This window comes from Rhododendron vialii, chromosome 8a, assembly GCF_030253575.1.
Source record: "Rhododendron vialii isolate Sample 1 chromosome 8a, ASM3025357v1".
Classification (NCBI taxonomy): domain Eukaryota; kingdom Viridiplantae; phylum Streptophyta; class Magnoliopsida; order Ericales; family Ericaceae; genus Rhododendron; species Rhododendron vialii.
Genome location: NC_080564.1, coordinates 417,483 through 431,865, shown reverse-complemented (window position 1 = coordinate 431,865; position 14,383 = coordinate 417,483). Strand labels below are relative to the sequence as shown.

Sequence of the window (14,383 nt, the reverse complement as noted above, 5' to 3'; positions counted from 1 at the left end):
TCTCAGGCATGTACCATAATCATGTCCCTTCAATTAATTATATATATATATATATATATATATATATATATATATATATATATATATATATATATAGCACCCCATTAATTATCTACTAGTAGTAGTGTAGTACTACTTCAATTAATAAAGCAATTAAACTTAGTATTATCAACAGATCCTATTTCAAATTATCTGAAAACGTTTTGGGAGTAACTTTTAAGGGTGAGTTTCCCGAAATAAGCTGGGCTAAATCGTATTAATATTAACCACTTTGTTTTTGGGAAAAAAAAAAAAAAAAAACCCTTTAGCCCCAAAAGTTGATGTATGTGAGGATCGGAGAATGATATGTCTCAAAATTTGTGTAATTGTGTCTCGAATTCAACTCGTTTCATGCATGCTAATACTGTGATTTGGCCCGTTTAATTACTATGGTTGGGTATAGATTTTATGATCATGTACTTGTATTTTTTTAGATGGAAATTAAAAGTGGATTTGTGTGGGAGCTCTCAAGTTAGGGCTTTATTTAGCTTGTGATAAAATTAAGCTAGATATTATTGGTTCATTGTGATTCATCTGCAGATCGATCGATTTTCACGATTTCCTAATTGCCGTAACAATATGTGACGACTGATCTCTTGCTTTGTTGCAAAAGTAGTAGTCTCTTAAGAATATTTTAGTGGATCATAAAGACTCGTTTATCAACTTAATTCATCTAATCACAACAGGAAAATGGATGTACGTTTTCAGTGAAAGGAGGATTGCGAAAAATTAATTTCTTGGATAGTAGCTTTAGAAGCTACTTTGAAACCTTTAGTTGACCTAATATCACTTAACTAATACTTAATGAATGAACAGATCCATATCAATATGCAAAACTTGAAAGAAGATTAGAAACCAAAACCAAACCAAATCAAACCAGAGAAGGAGATGAGAGAACTGAACATATTGGCATATGAGTAGCCCTACAATTTCAGTGCTTGTAGTATTCAGCAGTACATAAAGGAAAGAAATCAGAGAACTCTAGGCTCCGTCCAGTTGTCCGGAATGTTGTACAGGAAAGTTATTCTCAGGAAAAGTCAAGTAAAGTGAAGTAAAGAAAAAAAAAATCTATTTTCCTGTGAGTGCTCCCCGTAAATCTCAAAGTACCTTTCTAAGAATCTAATTCGTATTTTTTTTGTATTGGTGTCATTTACCTTTTTTCTTACCCGTCAATTATTTTGGCCCCACAATGGAGAAAACTTTCCCGTGACGGAAAATCTTATGCTTTTGGCCGGATTACTTTTGCAAAAAAGTAAATCTTGCCGGAAAACTTAAGAATATGTTGCCGAGCAAAAACTTAAGAATATGTTTCCCACTACTTTCCTGACAACTAAACACTACAAAAGTTATGAAAAAATTAATTTTTCCGTCCTTTCTTGACAACTGAACGGGGCCCTAGGGATTTCGCAAAGCTTGCAATTCTTCAGTAAATTTAACTTTTTGCCAAGGGGTACTTTTGCCCGAAAAGTAATTAGATAAGAATAATAACCCTTGGGCATTGGCCACCTTATATACTTCGGGCTTGTTTGTCAGATAGATATGGTTCATAAATAAATATATTTTTTCGGACGGATAAGGTACACAAACAAATACACTTAGAGTTCAGTTATGGCTCGTTTGTCAGACGAATATTATTACGTGTACACGAAGAAAAACAATTTCCCGATTTTTTTTTTATCGAAATACTATGTCTCAAAACCTTTACCAATCAACCATCCATGTACGTACACTAGCTTAAATTCTGACCACCTATTAATTTTCTGTACAAATTTTTTTGCGCCTATTTCTTACAAAAACTTCCAATTTGCTCGATCTCTCTCTTTCCAAGTACTATGTGGTTCATTCCCACTTCACAAAAAATTAATTAATCGTCTTCCAAACCGGCCACCCCTATACTGTCTTTATGTGACATGCTTTCATCACCCTAGCTAGCTAGTTAATTCCAAGCCCCTTTTATCTTTTCTGCAAACTTAGCCCTTTATTCTGAGTTATTAATTTGACTTTAACTTAGTACCACTTGCAGAATACATTAAATAGGGTTTCACAATTCCGTTTTGAACAGAAACCCAAAAGGCAGACTTATGTGTGTATGTCATGGATATCAATAGCAACCCTAAGTTCACAAACACCATTTGGGAGCTTGGCATGGCCATGGATCAAGGCCATATCCTCCATGATCCTCTCCCTCTTGAAACATTAATCTGGCCAAATTACCCTCCCCCCCAAACCCATCATCAAATATCCTCTGCAACACCAACCCAATTACCACCCACTAATTCTCATGTCTTCAGCAACCAAACAGTACTGGAAAACCATCACCAGATCATGGATGCAGAAGTAGAAGTACTAGAAGAACAAGAAGATCAGGAAGAGCCAGAGGAAGAACTGGGAGCTATGAAGGAGATGATGTACAAGATCGCCGCGATGCAACCGGTGGACATCGATCCGGCCACAATCCGGAGGCCGAAAAGGCGAAACGTGAGGATCAGTGATGATCCTCAGAGCGTGGCTGCGCGACACCGAAGAGAGAGGATAAGCGAGAAGATAAGGATTCTCCAGAGACTCGTCCCTGGAGGAACCAAGATGGACACGGCTTCCATGCTGGATGAAGCTACTCGCTACGTTAAGTTCTTGAAGCGACAAATTCGCCAGCTCCAATCGAATCACCACCCACTTGGACGCGTTGCGAATGGAGATTGGCCGCAAAACAAAGCGCTTAGTTTCGCCACTGCCTCGTGCTCCATGGGACCGCCAGGACTTGGCGGGTACGTCTTTGGAGGCGGCAGTGGTGGTGTTGATCCTACATGAGGTAATTAGAGAATAAATAATTAATGAGGAACTGGGTAGTGATTATTGTGTTTTTAACTGGAATTAATAAAAACTTGATATATTGCTGTGTATATAAGCAGTTTGGAGCCGGGGAAGAAATTAATTAATTTAGAGACAAATTGTATTAAGGCCAGGGTTGGTTAAATTAAGGTGGGAGGGAGTCATCAGTCATGTGAAGCTAGCTAGCAAAGGTTTGTTAGGATTATGTTGACTAAAGGGCATCGGAACAATCATAACGGTTAGCTGGAGTTACGTACATGCTTATATATAAATACTACTATATATATATATCCCTGTGCAGAAGCAGAAGCAGAAGCAGAAGCAGAATAATATATAATAATGAAGGATAAAGGGATTACGAGGCCTGACCGGAAAGTTTGTTTGGCCGACACCCTTCCGGGATTAAAACAGTGACGTGAGGAGCCATTTGAATATGATTATACCCCCTCTTTCGTCTCTCTCTCTCTCTCTCTCTCTCTGTGTTGCTTGTGTATGTAAGGCACATGCTGTTTTTTGTCTTCATTATGTGTGGTGTTCATGATGAGAAAAAGAAAAGAAAAGAAGGGTTACAGTAGTAATGAAGAGAGACTGCTACCAATATGATTTTTTTGTTGCAGTACAACAGAAGCTAGGTTAAGTAACAGATCTTGAGGACTCAAAACAAACCCTAAACATGCATCTCTACAATTGCCATAGGCGCTCTTAATTATCTCTTTTTGGTTATATTTATTTAATCCACAAGTGTGTGCACGTAGTCAGGGCTGGCTTTAAGATTCTCGAGACCTAAGACAAACTTATGAGGGAAAAAAAAAAATTCATATAGGGAAGAAAAAAAGAGACCCCTTAGACTTGAACCATGTACCTCTTAGATAAAGGAACTAATTAAGCTTTACAACTAGGCTAGCTAGCTTATTTGGTATATAAGTGCTAGATCATATATACCTATTTGGGGTTCTAATTTTGATCCAAAATTTGGGGATTTAAGTCCGTCACCTTGCTCGTCTCAGCTCAAAGCTGGCCCTGCACATAGTTTAATTTGTTCACTTCTTTAATTTTTTAAGGAAACGAATTAATTACTCTATTCTTCCAAAAAAATCCCAATTACATAACTCTTAATTATCAGATTTTACGCATCGTTTATTGTAAAGCAGTAACATAATCAAGTCATGATGTCTCATGCCACAATATCTGTATTGATTTTCTTGCCTGCGTTGAACTTATAGAAATGAATTATGGGAAGATGTTACACTGATCTATGTATGCATGATTAAAACAAATTAAGCCTCTTGTTCTACTTCGATAAAAGCTTGAAGAAATCTCGCGATTTATGAATTTACCCCTAGAGACATGTCCATATATATAAGGTATATATGGATTAATTTTCTTATGAAGGATGTCAAATGAGATATCCAAGAAATGACATATGGGAGAATCGAAATATCCACTTCATATAAAGTAAATATGCATGCACAATATACCAGTCTGTAAGATATTTTGAGAAGAAATTGAGCATTTTACTGTTCTCGAGTAGTAATTTTTTTTTTTTTTGAAACTTTGTGCAGCTATGGTAAGTCCATCCATGTGTATTATAGCAATGCAGACCCGGCCTCTTTATGACTTAGGTATCGGGATCAGTATACATCCGCATATTATACAAAGTCACGATTGAGAATCTATGTACGTATTTGGAGCGCATGCATCCTTTTTCAATTGTACGTAGTAGCCCACAAGGCCACAATTAGATATTCGATCTGAAAGCTGAAGCTAAGGTTCTTCCTCAATCTGGAAAAAAAAAAAAAAAACTTTTCCTTGTTTTGTTTTTTGCTCCTCAAAAACCTTTCCTTGTTATTGTTGGGAAATCCAACTCGGATTAGAAACAAGCATAGTTCAATGACAATTTCCGGGCACTCATGCCCGAATTGGAAATAGAGTTGATCTCACTTACCTATGTTGAATGGTCCTAATTAAAGTCCAGAAAGTTTGTTGAGGATGGACTAACACGAGAACAAAAATATAATAGCAGAAAAGATAGGCAACATGAAAGAAAAATATGAAACTGTCCATGAAAAAATACTGGATGGTTCAGATTCACTTTAACATGAATCTGGACCGTCCAGTGTATTTTCATAGACAGTTTATATTTTTCTTTCATGTACTGTATCAGACCTCATATAATATAGAGGAAAGAACCTCTCTATTTTTTTATTTATTATAGTAAGGATTTAATTTATAATCGAGACAAACTAAAAGAACTACGAAATAAATAATATAAGGCTTCAAGTCTAAATCAAAGGAATAGAGAAAATTACCGAGGGTAAAAACATATATATTTGAGTTAGGCTAAAATCTGAACACCGGAATGTAACAAACGTAAACATACTGATAAAAAAAAACAAGCAAAAAAGGACTTCTATAAAAAGTGAAATTAGGTTTTAAAATGGTAGTATAACAAATGATTCGGAGCTCCAAATGAATACCATCGCATGAAAAGACCCTAATTGGTTTGGGAAGCGATGAGTCTTGTAATTGGGTTGTTTTCCATCCGCGAACATCGGGCCACAACTCTACTAATACATATTTGGGTTGTTCTATTCAAACCAGGTCATTATATATGGAATAAAGTAGGATCACATTTGAATCATATTAAAATCTTTAGAATTGATCATGTCGTCACATAAATTAGAGATCAATAAAATATATATCTACTTATTAGGATGCCAGTTTATGAGAGTTTGAGGAATGTTGATCATATATATGAGAGAGAGAGAGAGAGAGAGAGAGAGAGAGAGAGAGAGAGAGAGAGAGAGAGAGAGAGAGAGAGAGAGAGAGAGAGAGAGAGAGAGAGAGAGAGAGAGAGAGAGAGAGAGAGAGAGAGAGAGTGTAGAGATTATTTTGCAAAATTGAGGGATCATTCCCCATGGCTTTCCCCTTGCTTCGTCCAAGGTCATGACCTCCACCATTATGCGTGAATTTGAATCATTATTTTTCAAAATCCGTTTTGTTTTATTCCAAATATAAAAAAGAGATAAGTATAATTTATTTTCATTGATGAAGGTTTAAGATGGTACACACCTTAAAGGAGTGTGTATTAAAGACTTTCTCATAAGAGATTAGTATAACCTGTTATTTCGAAAATCTTTAGTTGATTTCACATCCCTTACAATTGGTCCTTTGGGAACAATTCATTACTTTGTTGATCAAAGGAAATAATGTATTTGCCGTTCAAAAAAAGAAGGAAAAATAAATACTTTTTTGCTCTTTTCTCATCTCACTTATCTCAAATTTTTTTAATACTTTGTCATTCGTGTTTTTCCATCTTTAGTAGTTCTTTTTATCAAATTACTTATTTGTTTTTTAGATGTATACAATGTGCCTCTATTCAAAAAGTAAAAAATTATTAAAATGTTTAAAACATTGACTAAAGACGAAAAAATTACACAAACTTATACAACTCTTTTATCTTAAAATTGACAACCAAATAAGGTTAATGTACTGTTTTGATCAATTTGGTGGGGAAGATGTACTCAGATATTTTTTTCCCCTCCAATGATTATGATATGGTGATTCCAACGAAACAAAAAATAGTTTCATTTTGGCTAAAGTAGCAACTAAGTACGAAGAAAAATGCAGTTTATTGATGCTTAAGGGTGTTTAAGCCAGCTTACGAGCACCTTAACTTATCTCTAGAGGATTAATCACATTGTCCACTAGCTATTTCTTATTTAAAATCGTTATGAACCGACCCTGCAAGAATTGGGGTAACACCTTCACACTTGGAAGTTTCTAATCGATCTGAAAGCTTAATACAGAGCAAATTCTTAAGTCTCGACCATCAGACTTACCATTGGGGGGTTAGTACCAAGAGAAATGTTCATTAGATGAAAGATATGAATGGCTTGCAAAAGTAGATAAAACTATTACTCAACATATGGTGACGTATCACTATTGTTTTTGGCACGTTTTGGAGTGGAAATTGCACATTGCTGAGAGAGAGAGAGAGAGAGAGAGAGAGAGAGAATTGATCATAATTTTGTTTCAATCTTAATTGGTTCTTCTTTTGGGTGAGTTCTTGTTGTTGAATGCATGCATCCCTAAGCAACAGCAATAGGCCCATTCTGAGAGGCCCATTTACTTTTGGAGAGAAATAGAATAGATGTCATGACAGGCACTGACAGCTAGTAAGCCCATTCAATGAGGCCCATTCAATGATACTTTAGTAAAGAAAATATTGATAGACATGTAAAGGGAAAAACTCTCCATCTTTTGTCTTAAATAAATACTAGTCACAAGCTTCTTAATTTGGATTCGATTTAAAATCATGAACATTTCTTCATAGTCAAAAAAAAATCTCCCACTCTCAGTTGTCTCACGCTTCAGTCATTCCATTTACAATTGAATTATTGCAAACAGAAATTTGCTAGGTTCAGATAGAAAAATTTTGAGGCTGGGAAAAGCAAATTATATATGGCTATTGCGCGGGACCCTCGTGAGGGAGAAACAACCACTTTTCTTCTTCTCTTTTTTGTTTTTTTGTTTTTTTATCAATGCAAGAAACGGCCACTCAAATTGGTTTTTGGAGGTTGAGAGTTGTTTGGAGAAGGGGAGGGGAGAGGGTGGAGTTAATAAACAGGGATATTGTGGAGTTGAAGGAAGTTATAGAAGCGAAGGAATACCTGATGAAGGGGGTTGTAAGGAGCAAAAAGTGGAGCTACCAGTAAAAGTGAAAGAGTATGCATCAGAGATTGAATTCTTAGCTCCCCTACATGTTGTAGATCGATCAGGGTGGCAATCTTGTGTATTGTTTGCTTTGGTTTATTTTTTTGTTTGTTTCTTTTTCATTCTAACGTACATTGAAGGTTTGAAGCTGAGAAAAGATTATCAGGTCCCAAATCTTATACGGTTTGGCTTTGGCTTACCTTTCCCACGAAACAAAGAAGTTTAATCATTAGTACGTAACACATGCATTCATATTTTGTGAACAAATAACACAATAAATGTGTTAGCTATTAACGTACTTGAATTTTTTTTGGCAACTACAGGAATGCATGTCCCATAAAAAAATATGGTACCAACCGCGGATACAGATTGATAAATGCGGGCGGGAGTAGAATAGAAGAAAATTTAGTATCAGAGGGCTGCGAGATCAATCCTAAATACAATCACCATTTCTTCGCATAATCACAATTGTGATGATTTATCCCAATATCCATAAGAATTTTGAAACAAGTCTTTTGCAGCCAAACTATATTTTTAATAACAAGTAGCAAAGAGAATATATGTATTAAAATTACATGAGATCAGATATAAACTCATAATCATACTAAGCCCAATTGAAAAATACATTAAAAAAAACAAATAAACTAAACGAATATTCCTCATTTGGGAGAGGCAATAATCAATGGTTGTTTTCGACAAAATTTGATCCTCCAACTTTCTCTGTGGAAGTGTATGTATGAAATGGTGGCTAATTAAGATATAAACTCAACCAAACTATGAATAATAAAGGACATACCCATATTGGGGTGAGATCAAAGATATCTATCATATGTACGTAGGTCCCAACCAATGAAGCATGAATTTTACATAGATACGAATCATATACAAGTAGTACTTTGGAACCTCACCTCCACTAACTATTACGTAATATATAATAAATATATAATAAATAAAACAAAGACTATTTCCTAGTAATTGCATAATACTCATGAAGTCTTTCACTCCTCTCCGGTTTCTAAACACTCTCGCGCTATTTAAAGCCCTTCTTCCTCACCTCTTTGATCCCCCCCACCCCCCCTCCTCTCCCACCCTCCTTCTATCTTATCTCTCTCTCTCTCTCTAGCGGCGGCTCCTCTCCCTCTCTCTACCCTCCCTCGGCTCATCTCCCCCACGAGTAAGATTTCTACGTCTTTATTTTCCTTTGCCCGATGTTTCTTTGAAAGGATTCATCGGTTGGATTTCTTCCTTCTCCTATCCGATTCGCGTCGGTGATGCGTGTTGGGTGGTTTAGGGTTTTCTTATGCTCTACTGCTGGTGTTTGTCTTAGCTTCTTTTTTTCTGATTTGATTGGTCAATCGTATGTTTTTCGCTGTAATACTCGAGATGCTTGTACACGTGTAGTGTATTGTATTGGGTTTCGTTGATATAGGGTGTTTTGGGCGGGGGGGTTCTCTGATTGATAATTTTCTTTTCTGCGTCTAGCCACCATATGTTTTTTTGTTTGTTTGATGGATCTAAGATATTGTTATACGATGCTGATATTGTTTAAAACGCTAGGGTTTGTGTTGCACACCAAATGTCTTGTGATCCCAGCAAGATACCTCGCTGTTCTCTTCAGTGTGCTTTCTGCTTCATGAGCCGGGGTAGGTTGTGGTGCCTTCAGAAGATTCTGTTTCGTCACTGGACTTGACAGAAATTGGTAAGGTTTAGGGAAGTCATTCCAGGTTATACATAGGAAATTTTCTACTGTTCGTCATACTTTTTAGACAGGGAAGATACTACTGTTAACTACTGCTCAGACGCGCTGGTTGGTTGTGAGTTCACGCGACAGGTTTTTATTGTACTCGGATTCTGAAGTTACTAGATTGTTGGAAGGTTTGTTGATGATGACGAGAACATCCCTTCCTCCGGGATTTCGTTTCCATCCTACCGATGTTGAGCTGGTTATGTTCCATCTCAAAAGGAAGGTAACAGGAAAAAAAGTCACATTTGAAGTCATTTCAGAGCTCAACATATACAAGTACTCTCCATGGGATCTTCCAGGTATCATTTTTTGCATGTTTTTGCACGTATGTATCTATCTCTTGCTTTGCTTGTTTAATTGACCGTGTTTAAAAGGAACTGATCTGTGGTACTTAGGGATGAAACCGCTTCGTTTCGGTTGGTCTTTGGCCGGTTTTACACTTAACCAAAGCAGTCGGTTTTAAGGAATTCGTGAACACCTACCGAACAGATTGGTGGGCAAAACCGGTTGCTTTGGTATAGTATCTCATCTGTTCAGTTTGGTCTGTTTTGGAGGCATCGATGAGGTCTTCAAAGACCTACAGAGCTGGTGAAAATGTATGAGGTGGTTTCTTCACAAGATGAAAGAGCACAATAAGACTGAATGCCAATCACGACGCACAACCGCAGCACGGAGATTTAGTCGGCATCTGGTTATTTCCCTAAAAAACTGAAACTGAACCAAAGTTCAATTTTTTCCTAAAATTGAAACCGAACCGATACTCTATTAAAACCTCCTATTTAAGAAATGTATCTCTTTGGTTACTTGGTACCCTTTTGTTATATTTCTCCCTGGTGAAAGCTCTTAGGTGGAAATTTTGTATATCGTTTCCTTTTCTTTTTGTACTCTTTCATCGCCTGTCTCTGTTTCTAGCCATTTGTTTAGGGTGATATATTTGTTTTTGTTTTTGTTTTGTTTGTCAGATAAATCTCGTTTGGGAAGTAAGGATCTTGAATGGTTCTTCTTTTGCCCGAAAGAGACAAAATATGCAAATGGAGCTAGAATGAATCGTGCTACTGAGTGCGGGTATTGGAAATCTACTGGGAAGGATAGACAGGTTTCTTACGATGGTCGAATTGTCGGGATGGTAAAAACTCTCGTTTTCCACACAGGCCATCCCCCAAAAGGAGACAGAACAGATTGGGTCATGCACGAGTACAGGATGATGGATGAGAAGTTGGCAGATGGTGGGGTTGTTCAGGTAATTTCTTTTGTTCGTATTTGACTCGTTTGGGCTTGAAGTCTTTTTTTCCAGATTAGGTATGCTGTATTGTCTGATGTTGTTTAATTCCTTCATATGTTCATTTCCCATCCAAACTCACATGTCCTAATACACCTGATGAATTTCGTAGATTCCATGTTTTTGTCTGTTATGGGGCCCATGGTAATCTTGCAAAGTTAAAATCATGTGCGTATATCATTCTTATTGTTCTCTATCTTATTGAGTGCCGGGAATTGGGGGCTGGGGTTTTAATTCAGGAAGGGGAGGAGGTTGAAGGTAATTCCTTTTCCTTTGTTGCGTTTGATTGATAATAATAGTGTCGTTAGGAAATTACTGCTCAGCATGGTGTTGAAGATAATGTGCTATACTCCATGGGTATGAAAAATTATCTACATGTTTTTGTTTGTTGAAGTTATCTGCATATAAGGAATCTTCGCATCAGTATGTTTTTCATATTCGTTTGGTTCTATCGTTTGGTGGTCGTGTGACGACTTCTGTTTTATCTGCATTTGCAATTGCTGGAAATAGCGTAACTAAGAGGGCTTTGTATCAAGTGTTGACAAAGATGTAATTTTGTGTTTAGGAATATGTGCTTTCGTATACGTGCTTCTCATATATTTGCTTTTCCCCCAGTTGAACTAATCAAGTCACAGTCTCTGTACTGATTTCTTTTTGGCAACTTTTATTGTCCTTACTTGCTTGAATTCGTGATGGCAAGAATGCGTTCTATTGACCTTAAGAAAAAATTGTTTGCGTCATTAGCTCCATCTGATCCTATCGTACACCAGTTGCTTTTGAGTTGTCAGTGGTCCTTGGACCTATTGCTTTCCTATGTTGCTGGTTCCAAAGGTTTGGAAGATGACACTGACATTCTTCTTGTTTCTTACTTCTGTGCAAGCCAATAGGTTTTGCCTCTTTTACGTGGATGCAGGCTAAAAAACAATCATTGCTGTGCTTTCTATGACAATGGTTTTGTTATTCTTTGAATATGAAATTTAGTAATGAGCAATGAGGCATTTATTGACTTTCCAAAAAAAGACCTGAATTGATTTCTGACATTTGCCCACTAGGCAGTTCATAAGTGTGCACGTAACTGGGTAATACCATGGGTGCCACTCCTGTAGTAAGTTACATGCTTGCTTTGTCCTATTGGAAGGGTCTTCGTAATATAGCCTGATGGTGCTTTACTTGACTAAGGGACACTATGGGTTAAGGATGGTTACTGCCTCTCAATACCCATTTACCAAGAGGTTTGAGTTACATGTGGAATTCATTGAAAGAATCATCTGTAAGAAGAATGTAATTCTCCAAATTGACTGACGGGTAGTATCTGGACCAGCACAAAACCCATTAGTCATGCAACCATATGGGCCTATGGTTTAAGGATGGCTAGTGCCTCTCAATACCCATTTACCAAGAGGTTCGACTTGCATGTTGAATTGATTTAAAAAAAATTGAGATATACAGAGTGTAAATCTGAACCAGCACAAATGGTAGAGGACGGGTAATTCTCCAAATTGACTAATGGTAAAGGACGGGTAGTATCTGGACCGCACAAAACCCCCTAGTCATGCAAACAAATAAATTTGTCATCATGAATTGAATTGGTTTTCTGGTCTTTTTGAACAATCTTTCTTCCTTTTATTTAGATATACAGAGCTGGTTGAAGGTTGTTTGCGACTGTAATTTTAATTGACATTAAGCTTATTGTGCTGTAGGATGCATATGTGCTTTGTAAAGTCTTCAAGAAGAGTGGCCCAGGCCCCAAAAATGGTGCGCAGTACGGGGCTCCATTTAATGAGGATGATTATGATGATGATGGTGAAATCTGTGGTGAATCCTCTGTTGCCCAACCCCCACCAGAACTGCCTTTCAACAACTCTGTTTTTCATCCTGGAAGCACCTCTAGTGGGCCTTTATGTAGTTCCGTAATTTTTCCTGGCAGCACATCTAGCGGGCCTTTATCTGATTCCGCTTTTATTCCTGGAAGCACATCTAGTGGGCCTTTATCTGACCCAGATCCGTCAAAAGCTATGATTTGTGCTGATGAAGTGCCTCCACCCATATCAGATAATTCTGAAAACATTATTTCCATGCTGGGCATGTTCATACCAGATAGCCCTGGGCTTCTTTGTGAGAATGTCAATAACGAGGTATGTAACTTGCTACTGTCTTAATGAGCCATTTCCTCCGCTCATGTCATTCTTGCTCTGCAATTTATTCATTGTTTCTTTTGGATTTTTGGGTTTTCAAGTATCTCGCACTTATAATCTGACCGATTTAAGCATTCTAATTTGGCAAGTCAACAGGGTATCTTTGTTTTCCTACTTATTTTGAGTTAATACACCAGCAGTGTGCAATCCTGTGACAATGTTTTAAATCATATGATCAACAAAGGGCTAGTAGTTGCTATTGGCCTATTGCCTTCTTGTGTATGCCAGATTTTTGTAGTACGTTCTATTTAGTTTTTGGTTGCTTTCAACACTGATATTCAAAATTTGGCACCTGTTAACATGAGAATTTTAATTGTTGCTGCTTATAGGTGGAGACTTTCGGACATGTGAAACGGAACGAAGGCCTAGCTTGTTCGGATGGAAATGATATATTCAGTGGCTTAGAGGACCTAAATACCAGCTGTGCAGAGCTGTGTGGAGGAGGTTCCAGTTTGTCCGGCCTTCAGACAACTGGACTTGGTCTTATCCCCATGCTTGCAGGCAATGATTTGTTTTTTGAGCTGAATGACCTCGAGGACCCATTATGCTTTACTGCTGATGATATGGGATCTCAACGCTCTCTCACTGATGCTCAATGGGCAGCCTGTTTCCAGCAAAATTACTGCCCAGTTGATTCTGTAGGTTCTGTTCAACTTGATTCTGCCTTGTACCAGTCACCTTTGCTGCCAGAAGAATCTAATGGAAGAGTGAACGAACATGCTGTGCAATTCCAGCCATCATCTGCAAACAATTCTGATGACTATGTTGATGATTGGAACCAGCATCTGTGATGGATTTGCTGTTCTACGTTCGACCCAAGTACCATAGATCTGCCACTGGTCTGTACATAACTGTAACGAAGTCTTTATTTACCCCTTGAGGGACAGATCTTCTATTGTTGTTTCTCATGATTTCTTTGTCATTTATTCTGTTTGAGTTGTGTAAAATGAGATGATGTTAATTTGGCGAACTCGTTGCAAGTTGATTTACTTGCTGGGTTGCTCTGGATTCTGCTTGATTGGATTCTGTCTTGGTTTCTGACCATCTAAAAATCTTTTGTTTGGGATTTTTGCATGTGTATGTGCTGGGGATGTGCACACTTGTTGAGTTTGAAAACTAACAAGTACAGAGGTGAAAGATTGTTGCAACCGGTCGGGTACATTTTTTTGGGTCAAGAACTGGCACTGTACTTGTCTAGGAAAGGACAAAATAAGGGTAAAGCTGAGGATTTGTTGAACGCCAAAATCAATTACCCTTCTTATATTGTTGATTAGTTTTTTGAAGTACGTGCAAGGATATCATGTAGCTAGTATATGATTCTCAAGATCACATAATCTATTCTTGGGACAGGGAATGAAACCTATTTTTAATTTACGTAGGTGTATGGGTCGGCGTAAATGCATCTTGACTAATTTTGGGGACTTAGTTCTACCGTCCATTTGCAGGGATTCCAATTATAATTGAAGTATAAGTCTCAAAATAATGTAATCTATTCTTTGGGCAAGGAATAAAACCTTACAACGAGAACCGATCCCACGATTGAATCTCGGTAGAGTGGATCATTTGTTCGTTTTAGTATTT

At 37.4% G+C, this 14,383-nt stretch overlaps 2 protein-coding genes across 3 annotated transcripts; both read left to right on the top strand.

Annotated features, from left to right (window-relative positions):
• Nucleotides 1-2,050: 2,050 nt before the first annotated feature.
• Nucleotides 2,051-3,341, top strand: LOC131336206 (transcription factor HEC3). The gene has a single exon (XM_058371955.1). The coding sequence runs from the start codon at nucleotides 2,134-2,136 to the stop codon at nucleotides 2,845-2,847; it is 714 nt and encodes a 237-aa protein (XP_058227938.1). The 5' UTR covers nucleotides 2,051-2,133; the 3' UTR covers nucleotides 2,848-3,341.
• Nucleotides 3,342-8,691: 5,350 nt separating this feature from the next.
• On the top strand, nucleotides 8,692-13,854 carry LOC131336205 (NAC domain-containing protein 82-like). 2 transcript variants are annotated; one of them, XM_058371954.1, is made up of 6 exons: nucleotides 8,692-8,758; nucleotides 9,142-9,283; nucleotides 9,416-9,627; nucleotides 10,291-10,568; nucleotides 12,308-12,742; nucleotides 13,132-13,854. In XM_058371954.1, exons 3-6 carry the CDS (start codon nucleotides 9,468-9,470, stop codon nucleotides 13,591-13,593), a joined length of 1,335 nt encoding a protein of 444 aa, XP_058227937.1. In that variant the 5' UTR covers nucleotides 8,692-8,758; nucleotides 9,142-9,283; nucleotides 9,416-9,467; the 3' UTR covers nucleotides 13,594-13,854. The 2 variants fall into 2 exon arrangements, with proteins under 2 accessions (XP_058227937.1, XP_058227936.1); XM_058371953.1 differs by having other exon boundaries at nucleotides 9,142-9,627.
• Nucleotides 13,855-14,383: the final 529 nt, after the last annotated feature.